Source organism: Euleptes europaea, chromosome 18, assembly GCF_029931775.1.
Source record: "Euleptes europaea isolate rEulEur1 chromosome 18, rEulEur1.hap1, whole genome shotgun sequence".
NCBI lineage: Eukaryota > Metazoa > Chordata > Lepidosauria > Squamata > Sphaerodactylidae > Euleptes > Euleptes europaea.
Window position 1 is genome coordinate 28,209,872 of NC_079329.1, and position 23,605 is coordinate 28,233,476.

Here is a 23,605-nt window from a genome sequence, read left to right on the forward strand (position 1 = left end):
GTAAGCTGGTGGCAACCCACAGTCGTGGATGCCAACGTTCCCAAACATATCTGTGTGTATGCATATAAGTACATAGTATTTTATACCAGCCCTTATATCTGGGCATTACACAACCACCTTAGGAAAAACAGTTTATGGTGATCGGCAGCGATAATCAGACTGCTTTTGAACTTGCCCTTTTCCAGCTCTGACCAGTGGTCCATGTAGGATTGCCAGCTCCAGGTTGGGAAATACCTGGAGATTTGTGGGGTGGAGCCTGAGTAGTGTTTCCAGGTCCTCTTCGCCACCGGCCATAGAGTCAATACCATAGAGTCCACTTGCCAAAGCGGCCATTTTCTTCAGGTGAACTGATCTCTTATCGGCTGCAGATTATTTGTACTAGCAGATCTCTGGCCACCACCTGGAGGTTAGCAACCCTATCCAAGCCCAGCACCATCTGAAATAGGCAGTGAGCGCTCCAAGGTCTCCGGGCTTTTGCAATTATGCTGCCAGAGATTAATACTTGAACTTGTGAGTCTTGAGAACCAGTGTGGTTAAGAGCGGTGGTTTGGAGTGGTGGACTCCGATCTGGAGAACTGTGTTGGATTCCCCACTTCTACACACGAAGCCAGCTGGGTGACCTTGGGCAAGTTACAGTTCTATTAAGAGCTCTCTCAGCCCCAAATACCTCACAGGGTGTCTGTTGTGGGGAGGGGAAGGGAAGGTGATTGTAAGCCGGTTTGAGTCTCCCTTAAGTGGCAGAGAAAGCGGGCATATAAAAACCAACTCTTCTTTTTCTTCGCTGGTAGGTAAGATGTCCTGTGTTACTGTATGTATATCTATATATCTATGGAAATCCCCTTTCCAGAAATGCAACAGAAGTCTAGCAACATGAGCAAATTTTGGCAGTCTTCATTTATTGGGCCATTTTTGCAGGGTAATTAGCAGTGCGTTCCAGGCTGAATTGCCCCGCAGATTTTTTAGAATTTTGCAAGTTGCACCGTCATTCCGGAAGTGACTGCGAAGCCAGCGCAGACCTGCTTCGCAATACAAAAGAGCCCACTTAACGCGACCTTTTGTGTTTGCTGCGCAGCTGCTGCGAAGAATAACCAGAGGGAACCATGCAAAACAACAGAAGCGTTAGCTATGCACATGCTAATTGCTATGCAAATGAACGAAGGAGCAGGCGAGTGGGGGGTGGGTGGAATTTCTCCTTTTGCATAGGGACTGTGAATAGGCATTTTTAAAGTCGCATTTTAAAAAAGAGCTTTGAGCGAGCATCAAAACTGACCATGCATAAATGGCCTTGGTGTTGAAAATGCTGACTCCCAACTTGAAAATCTATCAATTCAAATGTGTACACACTATTATTTTTCCTTCGCTAATGGAGAATTTCTTTCCCCTTTGAAATTTAACCAAGGCATATTGACTCCAGCCATTAGAGAAGCCAGTGTAAACAAAAACAAAAGAGACTGTTCTGGTCATCTGATTTATAAAAATTTTATTTTATTAATCATACACAACTGGAGCTTTGCATTTGAAAAGACATAAGTAGACTCCTTCTCTCTTAAATACCAATATGGATAAGACAAAATTGCCTTGGGCACTGTATCAGATTTTGTGGCTTCCCTTCTGCAAATCTACTTAGTGAAATTACCAATCTCCTAAGGGAGTATGTGAACACTTCCCCAACCTCGTGTATACAAGAATGATTTATCCACCCCCTCGATAGCATCTGAACACCCATCACACATTATAGGGTTATTAACAATGGCATCATGTTGATGATTTTTTAAAAGTGATTTTATACAATTCCCCCCCACAGGTTGAATTAGTGCATTACATCCAAAAAGGAAAGGGGGAAAAATTAATGCAAAGTTGGTGTCCCCAAAGCCCGATGCAAACTGAGGCAGATGCAAGGCTGGTTGGTATATGTAATTAAAGAGATACTGATTGGTTACACATTGAAAAACTGAATACAAAATACAGAAGAAATCAGCTCCCTCCCCGCTCCCCATACTCATAATTGTGATTTGGTCAAAATTAGTCTTAAAGGCCAGAGGTGTCTGTGTTTCTTACTCTCATCATTAAACTTCGCACATTTCATTTAGTGGTTTTCTGCCAGCTCCACATCTTGATTTTCCAAGGCCATGTCTGCGCCGTATTTAAACCAGCCTCCCATCTAAGGCTCTTTACGGCAATCCAAGTGGCTTAAGAACCCAGCATGCAGACACGCCCCCGAGAGTCACCTCCTGTCCAAGAGAAAGATTGCCTTCCCCACTTCCAAGCAGCTGTGAGCAAAGATCAAGACTAAAACCCATAGTTCAGGAAAATTAAGAAGGCAGAGAAAAAGGAAAGAGGGACCAACGCTCTGGAAAATACAAACCTACCAATGATGAGCAAATGCTCATTTTTTTTCTTTTTGTTTTTTAAAAATGGAGTATTCCTATGCAGGATTACTCCAGTCTAAGCCATTAGACTAAGTCTAAGGGCTTAGACTGGAGCGATCCCACATTGAGTTGCACTGTCAAAGAGTTAAAATTTTGTTGTTTGTACAGATGTGGGTTTTCTGTGCTTCTTCCATTCTATGGACAGAGAAGAATAAAGGAGAAAAAATATCACAGCAGCAGAAAAGAAGGGTGGTCGGGGGAGGGAAGAAAGAAGGATCCTGGCAGCAGTTCTTCTGTAAGCGCAGTCCGGTTCAGGCGCATTCCAGTCGGGGCAATCCGAGAAGAGGAGGCAGAGACCCCCTCAGTTGCTACAACACAGCCCCCTGGTGGGTTGCTCGGAATCCTGGAGGTTGACGCCCCGATTCCTGCCCGCCGTCCCAGTTGCAGTCTGCGGTTCATTTTTGGGGAGCTTCTTGGCTGAGGAAAGTGGGGGCGCATCTTTATGAAACGGCTAGGAAAGCACACACCACAGAAAAAGGCAGGTGGGGGTGTCTGCTTTGGAGCCAGGGGCGAGGGGTATGCTTTTCTTTTTTTGAAAGCTAAATACGCCAGAACGTCTGCTCCATTAGAGACCTGCACTCCCAACAACCAGTCCCAATTTGGACTCCTTGCCCCAAGACCCTCTTTGGCCTTCCTACTCCACGACTCAGAGCACCCAAGCTACTGTGCCCACCCCACCTTCTCTTCACCTTTCTCAGGAATTTTCAGAAATCATTTTGACAGGTCCCATTCTCCGGGGTCTCTTCCCACTCAGCATCCTGTCCCACGAACTACTCAGTACTACCTCCTCCTGTGTGTTAGACCTGTGGGCTTTTCCCTCCCAAAATGGCCCTTCCATTTTCCTCCCTTAGCTGACCAATTCCTCCAGAGCAGTTTAGAGCACCTGGGAACATTCCGTGACATTGCAGCATGTTTGTTAGGCACAGGAAGCCCCTCCCCAACTCAACAGGCATGACAGGTACAAAGCAGGACGTCCTGCTTCTCCCACAATAGAAGGCCGGGCAAAGAACATTCACCAGGCTGCTTCTCCAACCTTCTACTAACCTATTGCCATGAAGGTTTCGTTCACATTCATTGCAGTCTTTGCAGACGTCTCCATGAACAGCAAGCTGTTGTCATCTGCGTACGCTGCAGCTTCCTGCAAGTAACATGTCAGCAAGTTAGATCTCTGCACACAAGCCTTCTGTGTGCAGCTCGAGGGGTGCTTTCTATGAACACTATGAATCCTATGAACAAATTCCATGTGGGCTAAACAGCCTCAGCTGCGGAAGCTCCCTTTGCCTCTGGTTGATGCAAGACCAACGGCCTTCACTTCAGCCTGCGTGCAAACAGAAACACACAGGGAAGAGGAAGCATCCTCTGTGGCAGAGGCTGGCTAGCATGCACAGAACTTTTGTTCAGAGGATCCAAGCCCAAAACTCTGATAAAAAAAATACAACTGATATTTGGAATTGTGTTGCTGAAATGTCTGTTTTTCCCCAAATGGGCACAGCCTCTCTTTGGCTCGCTGTACAGAATGAGCAAAATGGCAAGCATTCGCAGGGTAACTGGCTGGGTAAGTGCTGGTTCCACATCCTTGCTTACTATGGCCTTGGTCACTGAGCAATCTTTTTAAAGAGCAGCTATGCTAGACTGTGTGTGTGTTGCTTTGGCGCCTGCACAAAACTCCTTCTCTTGCTCTCCGCAGCCTGGAGCCTTACCTTTCCCTCCCGCTCTCTATTTCCCAAAAGGAAAAGGAAAACCACTACACTTTATTAGCTCCTATGCTGAATGCGCTTTGCCCAACTCTTCACCTCAGTGTGAGGTGTAGTGGTTAAGAGTGGTGGAGCAGTGGACTCTGATCTGGAGAACCGGGTTTGATTCCCCACTCCTCCACATGAGCAGCAGATGCTAATCTGGTGAACTGGATTTGTTTTCCCTCTTACACATGAAGCCGGCTGGGTGACCTTGGGCTAGTCACAGCTCTCTTAGAGCTCTCTCAGCCCCACCTACCTCACAGGGTGTCTGTTGAGGGGAAGAGAAGATGATTGTAAGCTGGTTTGATTCTTCCTTAAGTGGTGGAGAAAGTTGGCGTATAAAAACCAACTCTCCTCCTTCTCTTCCAATCCCATGGCTGATAGGTTTCAACTTTTGGTCAAAACAGGGACAGAATAAAGCAAAATGCTTAGCATTTCATTTAATGTTTTTAGAGTGCACACATACATTTTGTTGCTGGCAGTCCTTGCACCAACCCTGCAAAGGTGTAAGTATTATTATCCTTATAACTGCAGATAAGCGGAGGCCCAAGGATAACAGTTTGCCAGCACCTAATGTGTTTATGGCAGAGACACGATTCTAACCAAGCACTTCCCGAGTCTCAGTTTTTTGCTACTACGCTGCACAAGGAACACAACATTCTTCTCTTGACAAGATCTTGTGAATGTATTCATTTTTGAGATGCTAGCAAGAAGAAGATGAAGAGTTCATTTTTATATGCCAATTTTCTCTACCACTTAAGGAAGAATATAACGGCTTACACCCACCTTCCCCTCCCCGCAACAGACACCCTGTGAGGTAGGTGGGGCAGAGAGAGTGTGACTAGCCCAAGGTCCCCCAACTAGCTTCATGGGTAGGAGTGGGGAAACAAATCTAGTTCACCAGATTAGCATCTGCCACTCATGTGGATGAAAGGAAATCAAACCCGGTTCTCCAGACCAGAGTCCACCACTCTTAACCACTACACCACGCTGGCTCTTAACCACTACACCACGCTGTAAGAGACAAGGGATTCTTCAGAAAGAATTAAAAACAGGACAGCCCCTGTCATAATGCCCTCATATTGATCTATAGTCCAGCTGCAGTTGGAATTCTTACAGCTCTGGGCACCATATTTCAAAAAGAATAGTGTGATACTGGAAAAGGTGCAGAAATGGACAGGCAAAAATAATCACAGGGCTGGAATACTTATGAGGAAAGGCTAAGGAGTTTGGGACTGTCTAGTTTACACAGGTGACTTGGGAAGGTAGGACAGGGGTCTATAAAATAATAAATGGGGTGAAAGCAGATAGAGAACTTTTGCATCCATCACCCATAACACTTGATCATGAGCATTCCATGAAGTCAATGGGTAATATATTCCTGACAGACTAAAGAAAGTACTTCTTCAAAAGAGAAATTAACTAGCAGAAATGTGGTGATCATGACTAATTCAGTTGGGTTTAAGGGGGGATTTGACAGATTCCTGGAAGTCCATTAATGACTTATGAGCCACCATCACTGAATAGAATCTTCCCGTTCTAAGGCAGCAGCTCTCCAAATGCAGGGGCCGGGGAGGCAGTTTTGGCCTCCTTGTCCCTCAAGCAGCATCTGGATGTACAGAACGGGACACTAGATTAAATAGACAATTTATCCAATCCAGTGCAGCTACTTTCACAAAAGAGAAAATTAGAAAGAAATTTAATTGACTTTGGGGGAGGTTCTAATTGCCATTGTGTGTGTGTGTAAAGTGCCGTCAAGTCACAGCAATTGCCATTAGGATTAATATAATTCATAATTAAATTGTGGCACTCCCTGCCCCAGGATGTGGTGATGGCTGCCAACTTGGAAGGCTTTAAGAGGGGAGTGGACATGTTCATGGACGATCGGGTATCCATGGCTACTAGTCATGATGCATACCTATTCTCTCCAGGATCAGATGAGCATGCCTATTATATTAGGAGCTTTGGAACACAGGCAGGATAATGCTGCTGCAGTCATCTTGTTTGGGGGCTTCCTAGAGGCACCTGGTTGGCCACTGTGTGAACAGACTGCTGGACCTCGGTATTATCCAGCATGGCCTCTCTTATGTGCCAGGCACATGCCTGAAAATCCTGCAGGCAGGTTTTCCTTTTAGCGAGAACATCCATTTCTGCCCCCCCACCTCACCTGGAAGTCAACAGCTCGCTTGCTGGCCAAATCAGCCTTGTTCCCTGCCAGGGCAATGACTATGTTGGAGCTGGCTTGCCGTTGCAATTCCTTCACCCAGTTCTTGGCTCGCACAAAGGTGTCCTATGGAAATAGGAGGAGGAACATGAGGGGGAGCAAGTGATGAACAGCCAGCCATTTCGGCTCCCGGTCTCAGGAGGAGCCCATATCCAGAGACAGCAAACCTTTGAATCTCCGTGTTAGGAGATGACATTAGGCCGTTGGCTTCTCTTCCCTGCTTGTTGGCCCTCCAGGGCAATGGATTGGCTGCTGCATGAAGCAGGATCCTGGAATAAATGGACCACTGGTCTGAACCAGCAGGGTTCGTCTTGCATTTTCATCAGTCTATTTGAGTGTTATTATCCCCCTCCCCCTTACAGTACTAGTACAATGCACATTCTTAGTCCCCACTCAAATTTTAAAGTGTTTACACTATTTCCGAGGCAACCTCTCCATTGACACGGATCTTAACTTCTGGCAGCGTTCTTTCGTGGTCAAAGAGGCACCACGCAGATCTGACCTGACCACTGAAAGCTGTTCCAACTCTCCTCAACCAAACTGGCTTGCAAAAATTCAAGCCTGTTTTACAATGCTCATTAATTGCAGAGGCAGTGATTCAAGGAAGCAGGATCACACTTAGCTCTTTAATAGGGACAGTAAAAGACAACTCACCAGGACCAAAGTTTGCAATCTGGCTTGCAAGCTTTAGAGCTACGAAGCTTCGCCAGATATTGGTCTATTCACATAAAATGTATTATTTTATTGTCCCCAGTAAATTTTGCTCCGAGCCATATACAAAGGCAATGAAACAAATGGTGCAGAGGGAAACAGATTCTTTAATCATTTTTAAAATCCCTACACATTTTGTGTCAGGGGGAATCTGAAGCTTCGTCAGATTCCCCCTGACGAAGCTGCATGCAAAACGCATAGGGGTTGTAAAAATTATTTAAGCGTTCGCTTCCCTCTGTACCATTTGTTTCCTTGCCTTCGTTTTGCCTGGGTGCCACCCCCTTCTTCTGAGCCACATAGCTAGTTGTTTTAATATGGCCTTTAAACAGTACTAGAAGAAGAAGAGTTGGTTTTTATATGCTGTAAGGGGAGGTTCTCAGATGGACAAATGCTCCTGCAGTTAAAAACAAAAAGTGCCATGCATATAGAAAGCTAGCTAGAACTTCTTTCTCTACTTTGCTAGTTTTCTGCATATGGGCAATATTTTGTATTAAAAGGGTTTCATTGTGTTACTCCTACACATACACACACCCTGCAGGAGCATATCCCAAACAGACCCATCACTTGACCAGACATCCCACCCCAAATGCATCAGTGACATACGTCTTCGCAGCCCATAACAAAAGCAAAGCTGGGTGAGCTGACCATTTATTTATTTATATTATTTATAGCCCGCATTTCTCACTAGGACTCAAAGCGGATTACACTTCGAGAGTCAATGCAATCAATGAGACGGGACATACAATAAACCACAAAATAGGATCCAACCGGAGGTCTAAAAACAGAACTGAAACAAAACGTAAGTGTTAACGTGACACATTAAATGATGCAAGATTAAATGGAACTGCAAAATTTGCTGCGATAGTCAAACCCTCTGACCCTGGGATATTGCACATGCAAGGCAAGTTGGAATGGCAGCCTCTTGGAGACGCTCAACCAAGCCTCCAAAACCGCTCTAAAGCCATACCCTCACCATGTTTGTGATGTCGTAGACAACGATGGCCGCTTGCGCCCCTCGGTAATACATGGGCGCCAGACTGTGGTAGCGCTCTTGCCCGGCCGTATCCCAGATCTCAAACTTGACTGTTGTGTCGTCTAGGCAAATGGTCTGTGTGAGGAAAGCAGCTGGGAGGAGGAGGAGGAAAAAAACATTAGCGTAAGGCATCACAAACCCTGCAAATTTTCACACCTCCCAATCACACTCAGACATACTAGGTTTTAATTCTCACATCTGAGCCCCAGCATTAAACACGTGAAGCTGCCTTATACCGAGTCTGACCCTTAACCTGTCAAGGTCGGTCATGTCTACTCTGACCGACAGCTGCTCTCCAGGCCCTCACGTCATTCACTTCCTCTGCTAACCAACTCTTTTTAGCTGGAGATGCCGGGGACTGAACCTGGGACCTTCTGCATACAAAGGAAATGCTTGGAACAGCACTGAGTCACAGTCTCTTCCTGAAAATTATGCAGCTTGTCTCTTTGGGGTGGCATTCCACTGCCAGGATTAAACAGATGCAAGGCAACTTCAGCTGGATGCTTGGTTTTGTACATCTGGTGTGGAGTCCCCCTCCACAGTTATAAGAACATAAGAAAGGCCATGCTGGATCCGACCAAGGCCCATCAAGTCCAGCAGGCTGTTCACACAGTGGCCAACCACATGCCTCTAGGAAGCCCACAAACAAGATGACTGCAGCAGCACCATCCTGCCTGTGTTCCACAGCACATAAGATAATAGGCATGCTCCTCTGATCCCAGAGAGAACTGGTATGCATCATAAGTTGTATCCATTTTTACTAGTAGCCATGAACACGTCCACTGCCCTCTTAAATCCTTCCAAGTTGGCAGCCATCACCACATCCTGGGGCAAGGAGTTCCACAATGTAACTATGCATTGTGTGAAGAAATACTTCCTTGTATCTGTTTTGAATCTGTCACCATCTAGCAGATGACCCCTAATATAATAGGCATGCTCCTCGGATACTGGAGAGAATAGGTATGATCGTGACTAGTATCCATTTTGACTAGTATCCATGGATACTCCTCTCCTCCATAAACATGTCCACTCCCCTCTTAAAGCCTTCCAAGTTGGCAGCCATCACCACAACCTGGGGCAGGGAATTCCACACTTTAACTATGCTACCAATGCTGAACCACAAGGAAGGATTACATGCAGTGGTGCGTCCAAACCTTCTGTTCCACAGACAACTGAGTCTTCTGCTGGAGCAACATGACTCCACCACCCACCAGATGCAACAGTAGGCTCTCCCCCACTGTTCAGTGTTACCCAAGTAGATCCCATCATCCTTTTTGTGGTATTGCACGTACGGCCCACTTGACATTTTCTGTGTGTTGAAGGCCAGGGCCATGGAAGCCCACAACCCAACTACATGGAGACCTCACATGGTAAGACTTAAGCCAGCTCCCCAGCCAGCTTTGGCAGTCTGGACTCTGTTGTTTTATGAAAAGACACAACTGATGCCAGCCACTCAAAGCCAAGACAAAAATTCTCACTTTGCTGAAGCGTGTGCCAGAACTGCTGATGCCGACCAACTGATGCAGAAACACTGCAAGCGATTAAGCAAGAGTTGTTATGGCCCGAGAGCACATCGGTACCTCATTGGCTAAGACAGAAGGCAGGAAGAGAGAAACTGCTGAACTGATTATTTCCATGTGTCTAAGCAAAAAGGTGCTGTGACTTGGATGGTCCAGGCTGGCTTGATCTCGTCAGACCTCAGAAGCTAAGCACGGTCAGCCCTGGTTGCTACTTGGATGGGAGACCACAAAGGAATTCCACGGTCACTATGCAGAGGAAAGCAATGGCAAACCACCTCTGTTAGTCTCTTGCCTTGAAAACCCTACTGGGTTGCCATAGGTCCGCTATGACTTAACGGCACTTCACACAAATAAGAAAAAAGGCAGGTTTCACTTTCCTTTTTTCAGCCCAGAACTTTCCTTTTTTCACCCCAGAACTTTTCACTCTTTAAGAATCCTGATTCTTAAAGAATTCTTTGAGAAGGTTAAACTAGCATGTGGATAAAGTTAACCTGGTAGACATTATATAGTCAGACTTTCAACAAGGTACCTAGTGAAAGATGCCTGAGTAAGCTTACGGGATAAAAGGACAGGTCCTCTTAAGAGTTAAAAAAAACTGGTTAGTGTGGTCTACTTTGACAGGGAGCAACCCATCAGGGACTCAGGTAGAGGTCTTTAACATCACCGACTACCTGAACCTTTTCAACTGCCAGGGGTCGCAGTTGGCTGGAGATGGGTTGAGAGCTACAGATCAGAGAATCCCCAGTCTGAATCTTTTCTCCATCAGTATCAGGCAGACCGCTTTGATAATAATCCTGGCCTACCTTACAGGGCTTATAGTGAAGATTACTGGCTCGTATTTAGTGCTTTTAAAAGTGCTATACAAGATAGTGGTACTATTACCCGCAGCTGCATGCAAAGCAGCTGCTCTGCCGCTGAGCCACAGCCTCACCTCCAATGGTACTCTCCTGGTACTCGTGGAACTGTCCTTTCACGAACCGTAAGACGAGGCTGGACTTCCCTACGGCCGACTCCCCCAGCAGCACCAGCTTGAACTGACAGATCTTGTTTCCGGTAGCTGGCCCGTTTGGCCGCGCAGTTCCGCCACGGCCCGCCATGGCCTGTCACAAGGGCAGGTGTGCCAACCCCAGGGGTGGGGACGGGGCTGTCAGGGAGGAAAACAGGCCTCAAACTGAAAGAGAAAAGAGAAGTTGTTTCAGCAACAGAAGAGTCTGTTTTGAGGGGGGATTTGGCTTGATGCACCGGCTCTGCAACGGATTCTGTGCACAGTCGTGGGGAAATTGCTCCCAACATTTAAGTGGAACACTGGATTACCTCACAGAATCATTGCCAGGAGAAGAGTTGGTTTTTATATACCACTGGTTCCCAACCAGGGGTCTGTGGACCCCCAGGGGTCCGCGAGAACTAAATTAAGGTCCACGAAACAAAGTTATAAACCCATAATAAATTAATATTTTCAATTAAAAGTTCTCTATTATAAAAATATATATTCAAAGATTAATCTAATTTTAATGTTTAACTAACAGTTATGATTAAACTTTATTTTCAAATTCTCAGCATTTTTATTTTGAACCTTGGGGTCCCTGCACCGAACAAAAAAGTCCTAGTGGTCCCTGGTCAAAAAAAGGTTGGGAACCACTGTTATATACCAACTTTCTCTACCACTTAGGGAAGAATCAAATTAGCTTACAATCACCTTCCCTTCTCCTCCCCCTGTGAGGTAGGTGGATCTAAGAGAGCTGTGACTAGCCCAAGGTCACCCAGCTGGTTTGTGTGCAAGAGTGGGGAAACAAATCCAGTTCACCAGATTAGCCTCCGCCGCTCATGTGGAGGAGTGGGGAATGAAACCTGGTTCTCCAGATGAGAGTCTACCCCTCCAAACCACCGCTCTTAACTACTACACCGTACTGGCTCTCCAAGAAGACCGTGAGAACAACTTGCAAGTTACGGGAGTGTTTTCCGGTTTTATTAGCATTTTGCTGTAACAGAACAAAAATGCCCTCAACAACACCAACCCAAAATCAAGTTTTAAGACCACCAGCCAGGCTGATAACTGGTGTAATGGCATGGCTGAAGACGGGTTGAGAGCTACAGATCAGAGAATCCCCAGTCTGAATCTTGCCTCCATCAGTCTCCGGCAGACCACTTTGATAATAATCCTGGCCTACCTTACAGGGCTTATGGTGAAGATTACCTGCTCATACTTTTAAAAGTGCTATACAAGATAGTGGTACTATTACAAGCAGCTGATCTTTAAACACATCATTTGCTTTTGTCAACCAAGCTCAGAAATGAGTTTGCATTAATCAATAGCTTCCAGTAAAGTATCGGATCTCTCTGGGTGTATGACAAAGAGCGGCTGCATTTGTGAATTCAGCCATTGAAAAAACTGGAGGTGGGTGGGTTTAAAGCTGGCTCATGTTTAAATGACCGCTCAAGAGAGGACTCCGCAAACTCATCTTATCTTATGCATTAATTCTGCATCATTGCAGTGGTAGTGTTAATTATTTGCATGTGTGTGTTTATTTATAGATGGTATTCTAAAGGTTAATGTCTAAACCAACAAAAAATCTGAAACCGAAACCGTTACCAACAACAACAGCTTTCTTGCCAACTTTCAGCAATGGTTCCAGAGCAACAGTTCATACCTCCACCCAGATGTGGATTACAAAGAAAATCATACAGACCTTACAACTACACACAATTCTTCTCAAAGATACTAAGGTCCAGTATGTGCAGAGGAAACGCAGCTCTGTATTTAACTCGGCTTCTCTATTTAGCTGGTCCCAGTATCGTTCTCTAAGCATCTCTACCCAAAGATAAGCTGCGGCATTTTTCAGAAATTGCTTTTGTCCTTGGGTAGAGATACTTAGAGAATGGTACTGGGACCAGCTAAATAGAGAAGCAAAGTTAAATACAGAGCTGTGTTTCCTCTGCACATACAGGACCTTAGAACACTCAAGAAGAATTCTGTGTAGTTGTAAGGTCTGTATGGTTTTCTTTGTAATCCACATCTGGGTGGAGGAATTAACCTGTTTTTTCTCAGACTGGATAATTGTGCTGGAACTATTGGTGAATGTTTGCAAGAAGGCTGCTGATGTCGGTTAACTGTTTCGGTTTCAGATTTGTTGTTGCTTCATACATTATTAGCCTTGGGAATGGTATAGGATCAGCCGGTATCTCCCAGTGATCCCATGAAGATGCAGCACATCACATTGTATTCATATACACCCAGCCACCAGATCCTCATCAGTGATGATCAGATCACTCAAAGAAAACTTTTGACTAACACACAAAAAAGATTTTGCCAAGCACAGCACAACACCAGTGTGGAGTGCTTAGAGCATCAGGCTAGGATCTGGGAGACTCAGGTTCAAATCCCCAATCTTCCATGGAAGCTCACGGGGTGACCTTGAGCCACTTACATACCCTCTATGTTACCTACCTCATAGGACTGTTGTAAGGATAAAATGGAGAACAATAAAAGCCTCTTGGGTCCTGCTCCCCGTTGGGGAGAAAGGTGGGGTACAAAATAAATAAATTAAATTCCCACGGAGAGTTACCATTTACTTACATAGGAGAAAAAGAAAACCACTGAGTTTGGGAAGGGATGGCTAAAATAAATAAACACCTATTTTAAAAGGGATATGCTTCTCTAAACTGGACGTTCTTCCCTATTTTGCTCATTCTGTGAAACATAAGGAACGGGCTTTTAAAAACAGCTCTTATGGAGGCTGTTATTAACTCCTGAGTAACAGCATCAACTAAATGCCTTGGACTTTTTTAGATCTTCTACCTCACCATGCTAAAATACAACAGCCTATCCTCAAAGACTGCCCATGCCAGCAAAAGCAGCATCTGTTGAATTTCTGCTCAACACAGCATTTCAGAGCCCAGGAACACAAGGAGGAGAGAATGAAAGCAGCATCCACCGCGAGGAATACTACAGATACCCACAATCTCTATCTCTTAGCTCACCCACAGGAAAATCTACTCAGGCTTAAAAACAAACACCTGTTTGGGAATATTCATCTTGGTAAACCCGCCTGCTATTACTGGTAAGGTTCAAAATTTAGGTTACAAGCTCATCAGGGCAGGGAACTCTTTTTGGACTGGGGTATTCTATAACAGCACCATGTATAACAGTTCCAGAGGGTAGTCATCTTAGTCTGCTGTAGCATAAACAAACCAACTTAACAGGAGTCTTGTGACACCTAATAAATTCCGGTCCGTTGGAATGGCCCTTAGAGGTCACCTAGGGCCATCCTGCCTTAAGTGGGGGGCTGGACAACCACAGCATTCCTGACACATGGCTATCCAACCTCGGTTGAAAAACCTCCAGTAAAGGAAAGCCCCCCTCCCAAGCTCACAGAGTAGCCTGCTCCTAGTATTTAACGAAGATCTTCTTCCCCATTACTTGTAGCTCTGCCTTTTGGATCAAGAGAGAACAAGTTTGCTCCTCCCTCTTCAGGACGGCCGTTCAAAATGTTGGCAAGCAGTGACCATCCCCACACGAAACTAATAAGATTCTGTCCCAGCACTAGCTTTTGTGGACAAAAGTCCACTTTCTCGGGTGCACACAGCCGCTCTGAGCCTGGCCTTCGGGCTGGGGAAAGCAGGGTAGAAATGTAATGAATAATAATGACCCTTCGCTCTGCAGGCATTTATTTCTGAGGCTTCTTCTTCAAGCCAAGACAAGAACATCCCATCGCAGCATTAACTTCCATGGCCTAGAGTGAAGTTTGTCAGTTGCATGCCTGACTTTCTCCACAACCTCATATATAAGTGACTGCTGAATCAGGACCTAGTGCAGGCATCCGAGAAGAGGGCTCCAGCCCACAATAGGGGATGCCAGAATAAAACCTTATTACTCTTTGTGTGTGTGTGTGTGTGTAAAGTGCCGTCACGTTACCCTTTAAGGGGCCATAAACCCCCACCCCGTGTATTCACACACTAACCCTGGCACCCTAATAATTAATTACCACCATTGCACGCCCAGACCGAGCTCTCCAAAGCATAAGGACAGCAGGGCGAGATCAGCCCAAAGGCCTACGTAGCCCCACACCCCATTTCCCACCCCGGACAGGCAAGTGTTGCTAGGGAGCTGCCAAGCGGGGCAGGCAGACCACCGCCCCTCCCCTGCGGCTCGCTCTCAGTCCCCGGCTTCCAGAGGTAGACTGCGCCTGAGCGTGGAAGGTCCACTTCGGTTGCCATGGGAGACGCAGCCCCCCCCTCCCATCTGCAGGGGGAACCCTGGAGCCCCCTTCCTTCGGCGTGGACCCAGGCTCGACCACCACCGCCTCCCCCACTTACATGCTCCCGCCTGCGGGGCCGCTCCTGCCGCCACTCCCGCCCGCTTCTGGCTCTCTACCCCCCACTCCAAATCTCAGACGGCGCCACTTCCGCCCTCGGCTCCTGTCCAGCTTCTTCCGCTTCCGCTAGAGGCCAACCCCCCCCTCCTTTGTTGCCTTCCCGCCCACTTCCTTTCCGACTCCAAAGTCCCGCCTTTCCCGGCCTCGGCGTGATGACGTCACCGGAGAGGTCGCGGAACGTGGGGGGAGGAAGTCCCAGGGTGGAGGGCACCAAGGTGGCTGGTGGAGATTTGGGCACTATATATTTTACGAAGGATAATATACAGTGTATTTGTACTGGATGTAATAGTGCTCTTTGTGTGATTTTGTATTTTTTATGTTTGTATTGTATTATGGTTTTATTTTTGATTATTTTTTGTTTAATTATAAAAAGCAATAAAAATGTTATTAAAAAAATCTAGAGAAGGGAGGCATTTCATGCTTTATAACCAGTGTCAGGATAGGGGAGGCTTGTTTAGGTTTTGTACCGAAGTTTAACCCTATTCCAATAAAAAACTTCTGTGGATTTAGGGTGTATTTAAAAAAACAAAAACAAAGTAAATGTATATATGTGGCTTTAGGAATGCAAGTTTAATCTTAAAATTGAAGTGCCCTGGTTGTCTTATAGAGTCCAATGAAGACAACTAGGAGGAGGTTAAAAAGAGCAACAGTTCTTTATTTAGCTAAACAGAGACCCTGGGGTGAAATAACCCACAAATAAGACGAAGAGTTACTCACCAGAGAAACAAAGGAAAGTCAGTATCAATTATGCATTCGCATGGGGCAGGCCCATGGCTGCTGACAAGCAGATTGATACACAAAAGCACCAATGCACATTAAGTGTCTACTTCACTCTATTGGCCGAAGGCGTCACTTAGTAAGTGCCTGATCTTGTAACCAGAACCACATTCCTGAAAATGAACGTAATTCAGAGCTCTCTACTGGTGAGAGGCCGTACCAGGCACAGAGAGCATGATTTGTTGGTTCATGGCTCCCGGATGCCAACTTCCCAAAGCTTTCATGTGTGCGCGTATGAATACGTAATGTTCTAATCCAGCCCTTATATCTGGGCATTACAAAATCAACATTCACCCCCCCCCCAGTTTGCACACCGATTTTAAGGAATTAGACTGGAGCGTCAACCACATTGGCATTGATAATTGTATTACCCAGTTCTTTAATTTTGGTGCACACTTTTCTTAGAGCGTTTTCCAATTTTGAAATTTAGTTCTTATATTTTACGTGTTTTGCTTATGTCGTATATGTATTGTTGTACATTGCTTCTTCTTTTTGTTGTTTAATAAAATTCAAAACAAAACATCCACGTCTGATGAAGAAGCGTTCTGGAGAAATCATGGAAACATAGCGTTGGAAGGGACCTCCAGGGTCATCTAGTCCAACCCCCTGCACAATGCAGGAAATTCACAACTACCTCCTCCTGCACACAACCCTCGTGACCCCTGCTTCATGCCCAGAAGATTTTTTTTAACGCTTCAGGATCCCTGGCCAGTCTTGCCAGAACTTGAAATCTTGCACATTGTTTTGATTCAGGGGTGCCTAACATGGTGGCCGTAGGGCCATGGTGCACACCAAGTGCTTTTTTAGGAAGTGCACAGGGCCAGGTAGAACTTTTCCCAAGCAAGGCTTCTGATTGACTTTTGGATATTTGATTGGCTGTGCGGATTTTTTTTTTAATGTTGCTTTGGCAGCAGCTGCCACCACAGCACAAGGATCTGCATTGTGTTACTGAGGTTAAGCTATAGCAATGATTGTGGCGGCTCCACCTCCTGTGATAGCCATTTTGTTGCTGTGCCCACCATGCCGTGTCAGACTTCCACATGTGCTCAAAAGCTCAAAAAGTTGGGGTACCCCTGTTTAGATTGACTACTGTTTCAAAATGGCTTCCCTCCACTCCTGCCTTCTCTTGCTTGCAACTTAAAGTATATATAATGTTCACTTCAATGGGTCTGATGAAGTGTGTTCTGGCTCACCAAAGCTGATGCTGGAACAAATTTACTGAGGCCTTTTATGCACAGGTTGTTTCCATCGCACGCGCGTGCATGCACACACCCCGACTATTTCGGGGCTTCATGGCATCCAGAAAACGCGGGGGGGGGGGGGAGAGCGAAGTGACTTCTAAAGGTCGGAAAAGAAGTGCATAATGAAAGTGAATTCGCAAAGTAGTCGGGGCGAGTGATCGCCATGGAAATAACTCTTGCATAAAAGGCATGAGTCTCTAAGGGGCTACTGGAATCCTGTTTCATTTTCCAGCAACAGATTAACACCACTGGCTACCTGTCTGTAATTATTAGTATTATTTTGTGATTTTATTATTTTTGTTTTTTTGGTTAGTCTTAATAAAAAGTATGTCATGTTTTTCTTACGGTGGTGATTTTTGTGGAATTGTAACATTCCAACCCACGTGTCCTTTGCTGGGCAGCCTCAAGAAAATCTGACTTCTAGCAAAAATGCTTTATATTAGGCTGCAAAATGGGTTTTATTTTCTGACATTCATGCCATATAGCATCAATAAATTTAAGAAAACATTTCTACCCAGCTTTTCTTCTGTACTAGGACTTAGTTTATGATATTGAAACAAGCTACTTTCATCATTCATTCATTCATTAACTTTTAATGGGCATAGTTCAAAAGACATCTTGTTTGGATAACTATGTGATAACTTTGAACAGTTGCATAAATTGAAATTAATTATAAATATAATATTAAAATATAACTGCTTGGCTCCTTGATGCTGCTGAGAGGGGATGACATACAAGAACCCCAGTTCCTCCCCGTCCCTCATGAAGAACAACTGTGGCCTTTTACAATGCGCTGTAAAGCAAAAAGAGTATGGTAATTTATGAGTTCCGCTATGCCAGGAGAAGAGTGTAACAGGGTCTGTTTTTAATGTGATTGTTTTACCAGTATTATAGTGATTTTATGGTTGCTGTAAAGCTCTGTGTTTTTTATTGATTTGTAATCTGTCTGGAAATCCTTTATTGGGATACACTGGAAGGATTATATATAAATAAGGTGCTGCCTTTCCTTCACTTTTATTCAATAATTAAAATAGATAATTAAAATGCACTGGAGGTGAGCTGTGTGTGCGTTTGTGCATCTTCCCCCCTCCCAATTTTATTAAATGCAGTTTATTTAAGAGAAAAGGGTAGTGTGTTTTGCTTAATTAGAAGACATATCCCCTGTATAAGGAAACAAAAAAAAAATCCTGGCCCCATTCCACTGCTCATTCTAAATCAAGGTCATCCACTTCAGTATCTTAACAATGATACAATATTTTAATGTATATTTGGTTGAACTTTATTAGCTATGTTGTTTAGGAACCCTTACATCCTCAAATTCTACTGTGTGTAATAGGAATGGATTTTCTTTTCCAGCTCTGGTTTTATGAATCAAGTGATGTCCAAATAACCAAGATCAGTTCCCCCGAAGAAAATGTCTGCTTTGGCGGGTGGACTCTATGGTATTGTACCCTACTGAGGTCCCTCCCCTCCCCAACTCCAGGCCTCACCCCCCAAAATCTCTAGGTATTTCTCAACCCAGAGATGGCAACCCTGGTGATTCAGATAACACACCATGCAGTTGTGTGCATGCAACAACTTACACAATAAGAATGTAGTGTTAAAGGGTGCTCACTCACCTTTAATGAGGCTGGGGGGTGATCCATGTAAATTTACACGTGAAGAGAGTCTTAAAATGCATACATAAAAATAAATAATCCAGGACCCTGGTTTAATTCCAATTTAAAAAATATATTTGTGTAAACCCAACCCAGGACAGGGAAGAGATGGTTTGATATGCATTTGATTTAGAGGCGATTTGCAAGCATAGGTGGTGGAGGGAGAGAGGAATAAAGCCTTCATATATTTTGTCTGTGAAAGGGGATTCTCAAAGTGTGGACGCAAGAAGGAATGGAAGGGGAAATCTGGCTTTGGTTTTTTTGTGTTTCCAAAGCCCTTCTTGCTGCTTCCCAGAACTTACAGTAGAAGTCGCTGTGGTGCAAAGAAAACAGCTCTCAAGCCGCTGCTATATCTAAGAAGCCAGCTTTCATGCCTGCCTATCACAGCTGCTGGGCTTAAAAGCTCTTTCCTGTAAACTCAGCTGAAGGTGCTGATGATGTTTAAACTGGGGGAAAGGAGAAATTCCTCTGCACATGTTCAGAGGCACTGACTGTAGATGAATTAACAGAGAATGCAAAAACATGGAGGTCAGTAAGTCTTCTGAATTAACACAGATGTTCTGTATAGGACACCGTTTATATTATATACTTTTGCGGGGTGTTTTTTTTTTTTTTTACAGATTTCCCGTCCCTCTCCAAGTTGATTAAAATCGTTGTTTACACTCTGCTGAATATCCCTTTGGAAAAAGCACTGATGGAGCAGTGTTAGACCAGCTCTGTCTGCTGGCGTCGCATGACTGCCAGGCGGCACCCATTCTCCAGGGTAGGTGATGAAATGCCCCTTCGGTCTCATTAAGAAGCAAACAGGCCAGCGTTGCCAAGGTGAAGGCAGCTGGGTGGCTGGTTGCTAGGAGATGTGGGTCCCATCATGGCAACAGGACCAAATCCCAGGAAAGATGTCATCCATCGCAGGGCCCTCACAGGATAGGTGAGAAGCTGAACTGCAAGAGACCTCAGGCATCCCGGACCCAAGTCTCTGGGCAACTCAGTAGTGACCACCGAAGCAGTTGCCACAGCAACAAGCACATCCAGGAGGCAGAGCTAGGATGATCCTTAAACAAAGGAGACAAGAGGGATGCATCTGGAGATGCTGGGAACTCTTTCCCAGATCTTGCTGTTTCCTCCTTCACAAAGACGTACCCAGGATGTATAATTGATGGTGGCATGCAATCTTTGGTGATTTCATACAAACCCTGACCCATTCTGGGAACTGTGAGTTACTAGTTAATTAGTAATAGTAATGATATAAAGGAGAGCCAGTGTGGTACTTATAACACGTCAGACTAGGATCTGAGACACACCGGTGTTCATCCTCACTCTTCCATGGATTAGTAATAACTGGGTAACTGGTTTTTTCCCACGAGTGCTAGAGCATCTCCCCCAGTGCAATGCCGCCACTTCCGCATACACCGGAAGAGATGTCATCACATAGATGCCGCCCCCCCCCCCAATCCCGCCTCCCTAAACCTCCTGCCAGTTCGGAGGAGGTCCTGGCAACCCTACAACCCCGTATGGGTTTCAAGGCAAGTAATTAAGCAGAGTTTATTTGCCATTGCCTTCCTCTGCAAAGTCTTCCTTGGTGGTCTCCCATCCAAGTACCGACCCTGCTTAGCTTCTGAGATCTGATGAGATCAGGCTGTACTGTACCATTCCACATGCCCAGTAGCTATATTACTAAAAAATATTTTTTAAGCCAGCAAAGAGCTTGCTGGTGGCATGGGGTGGGGTGGGCATGAGGGGATACTGAGAGGAGATGGCACCACTGAGCAGAAGGTCTGAAAGGCCATAGTGGGCAAACCCCCTTTGACTATGATGCCTTCAGAAGAGAACGTACCAAAGCAGCTTTGGGAAAGCTGGGGGAAACCTGGAAGATGGGCAATTGTACATCATCATCATGATAGATCACAATGGGTAGCTGTGTTAGTCTGTCACTAACAGTAGAAAAGAGCAAGATTCCAGTAGCACCTTAAAGACTAACAAAATTTCTGGCAGGGTATGTATGAGCTTTCCTGAGTTACAGCTCACTTCTTCAGATACAGCTAGAATCACATTCTAGCTGTGGCTCACAAAAGCTCATACCCTGCCAGAAATTTTGTTTACTCTTTAAGGTGCTACTGGTCTCTTGCTCTTTTCAACATCATCATGAGACACTTTAAAAAATGCTCATTTGGGAGGCAAGACACAGCAAAAATATTTGCCTGGAAGCAGTCTGAAATGAATTTCTAATTCTGTGAATGTAAGGTGTGATCCCATGCTGGGAAGAGGCTGTGAATGAAACATCCAAGGGGACTGCCGGTTTTATGGGTGTCTCCTTTTTCAGGGCCAGGTTCACACAGAATTGGATACCACTTGATCTCTCTGTACTTGCCCAGCTGCTGAAAACATGAACCAACACCATCCAAAAGATAAATAAAAGATAAATAAAATTTCCATTTGTGGAGCTCTATCTGTGTCCATTCGTTAGTAGATAAGGTAGTTATCATGCAATCAATATACACACACACAAAGCAGCCTGGAAATTAGAGTTTGGCAAATATGCTGAGATTTCCCTCTTAGAGGTCCTTATCTGTACTACTGATCCTAGGGCTCCCCTAGGAAAAGGGAATGACCATTAAACTACTTTAAGGCTGTAGCATAAATAAATAAGCCCAAAGGTCCAAAATGCTCATTGAATCATAGGCAGAATTCACACGTGCACTCAAAAGCACTTTTTGGCCTTTTCCCTGCTGTTGTTATGTGTGTGTGTGTGTAAAGTGCTGTCAAGTCGCAGCCGACTTATGGCAACCCTTTATGGTGTTTTCAAGGCAAGAGACTAACAGAGGTGGTTTGCCAGTGCCTTCCTCTGTACAGCAACCCTGGACTTCCTGGGTGGTCTCCCATCCAAATACTAACCGGGCTGACTCTGCTTAGCTTCTGAGATCTGATGAGATCAGGCTAGCCTGAGCCATCCAGGTCAGGGTGCTGTTGTTATACTTAAGTGAAAAACAGGCAGTGTTTAACTTTAAATGCTATTATATAGGGGTCACCAACTCAATTAAAGGGCATGCAGGAAAGCTGATTTACGATCACATTTCAAACCTTCTTGTGCTTTCATATTCATGAGTTTCGAGAGAAGGGCAGCCATGAAGGAGCTAGAAAAGATTCTGAAGTGTAAGGATGTGTCACTGGCCACAAGATCAAGTTAATTCATGCCATCATATTCCCTATTACTATGTATGGGTGTGAAAGCAGGACATTGAAGAAAGCTGATAGGAAAAATGTAGACTCCTTTGAAATGCGGTATTGGAGGAGATTGTGTTACGGATATCGTGGACGGCCAAAAAAGCAAATCAATGGGTTATAGATCAAATCAAGCCTGAACTGACCCTAGAAGCTAAAATGACTAAACTGAGGCTATCGTATTTTGGCCACATTATGAGAAGACAAGAGTCACTGGAAAAGACCATCATGCTAGGAAAAGTTGAGAGCAGCAGGAAAAGAGGAAGACCCAACAAGAGATGGATGGACTCAATAAAGGAAGCCACAGCCCTCAATTTGCAAGATAGGACATTTTGGATGACTTTGATGTATAGGGTCGCCATGAGTCGGAAGCGACTTGACGACACCTAACACACACACAATACACCATCGGCTCTACTCCCCTAGCCACAAATCTCTACTTACCAGTCCCAACATGGAACGATCTACCTTGCCAGTCTTAAGGTCAGGGTTGCCACTGAGAATTTTACAGGTTTGATACAAATATCCTTTTCTTAACCCGCTGTTGGAGCAGGAGGTTTATAAAGAATAAGTGAGTTGGTATTTCTGCTCTTAGCATGCATGCACGCATGTGCAGATGTACTGGAAGCAGCTCTATTTTGAGGACAGTGTGCACCTGCGGTTGCCAAAGCAAGCATCTGTGGTTGCCAAAGCATGCATTTGGTTTCAAAAAACAGCTACCAGAACCTGTCTGTAAAAGGGGCCATGTCTGTGGGCAGATGCAGAGTGTCTGTCCTTTACCCCTGGACAGGCGTTATCAGTAGGGTTTCCAGTCTCCAGGTGGGGCCTGGAGATCCCCTGCCTTTACAATTGATCTCCAGATGACGAAGGCCAGTTCCCCTTAGGGTTGCCAACCTCCATGTGGTAGCTGGTGATCTCCCACTATTACAACTGATCTCCAGGCCACAGAAATCAGTCCACCTGGAGAAAACGGCCACTTTGGAAGGTAGACTCTATGGCATTATACCCCATTAGTCCCTCCTCTCACCATTATACCCCACCCTGCTCAGGCTCCACCCCTAAAATCTCCAGGTATTTCCCAACCCGGAGCTAGGGTTGCCAGGTCCCTCTTCGCCATTGGCGGGAGGTTTTTGGGGTGGAGCCTGAGGAGGGCAGGGTTTGGGGAGGGCCTTCAATGCCATAGAATCCAATTGCCAAAACGGCCATTTTCTCCAGGTGAACTGATCTCTATCAGCTGGAGAAAAGTTGTAACAGCAGGAGATCTCCAGCTAGTACCTGGAGGTTGGCAACCCTACCCAGAGCTGGCAACCCTAGTTGCCCTGAAGAAAATTGCTGCTTCGGAGGATAGACTCTCTGGCATCATACCCTGCTGAAGTCCCCTCCCAATCCTGCTCTCCCCAGCCTCCACTCCCAAAATATCCAGGAATTTCCCAACCTGGAGCTGGCATCCCAGTTTGTCAGTCCTACCCTTCTATGATTTGGCTACCTGGTTTGAAAGGATGCAATATTCAGGCACCGTTTGATTTAGAAAGTGTTTGCAACTAAGGTTGTCAAGATATGTTAGTCCCCGGGGGAGGGTGAGAGAGACATTTTCTTTAATTAGCCCATCTACTTTCTTTAGACTGGAAAAAATGAGGCCAGAGCGACACCCATTTATCCAGAGGGCTCTTCTCTCCTTGACAGTG

The 23,605-nt window shown here is 45.3% G+C and overlaps 1 protein-coding gene across 1 annotated transcript; it reads right to left on the reverse strand.

Moving 5' to 3' along the window:
* Positions 1-2,627: 2,627 nt before the first annotated feature.
* RAB5C (RAB5C, member RAS oncogene family) lies at positions 2,628-10,784 on the reverse strand. The gene is made up of 5 exons (XM_056863196.1): positions 10,585-10,784; positions 8,074-8,225; positions 6,333-6,455; positions 3,474-3,567; positions 2,628-2,846 (listed from the first exon to the last, which is right to left on the reverse strand). Exons 1-5 carry the CDS (start codon positions 10,748-10,750, stop codon positions 2,731-2,733), a joined length of 651 nt encoding a protein of 216 aa, XP_056719174.1. The 5' UTR covers positions 10,751-10,784; the 3' UTR covers positions 2,628-2,730.
* Between the last annotated feature and the right edge of the window lie 12,821 nt (positions 10,785-23,605).

What these genes read in the sequence shown, in the direction of transcription:
- RAB5C (XM_056863196.1), bottom strand. Translation starts at nt 10,750, where the DNA reads ATGGCGGGCCGTGGCGGAACTGCGCGGCCAAACGGGCCAGCTACCGGA. An exon ending in CCAGGAGAGTACCATTGGAG is followed by an intron (nt 8,226 to 10,584) that starts GTGAGGCTGTGG and finishes TCCTCCTCCCAG; the next exon opens with CTGCTTTCCTCACACAGACC. An exon ending in AGCGAGCTGTTGACTTCCAG is followed by an intron (nt 3,568 to 6,332) that starts GTGAGGTGGGGG and finishes TGTTACTTGCAG; the next exon opens with GAAGCTGCAGCGTACGCAGA.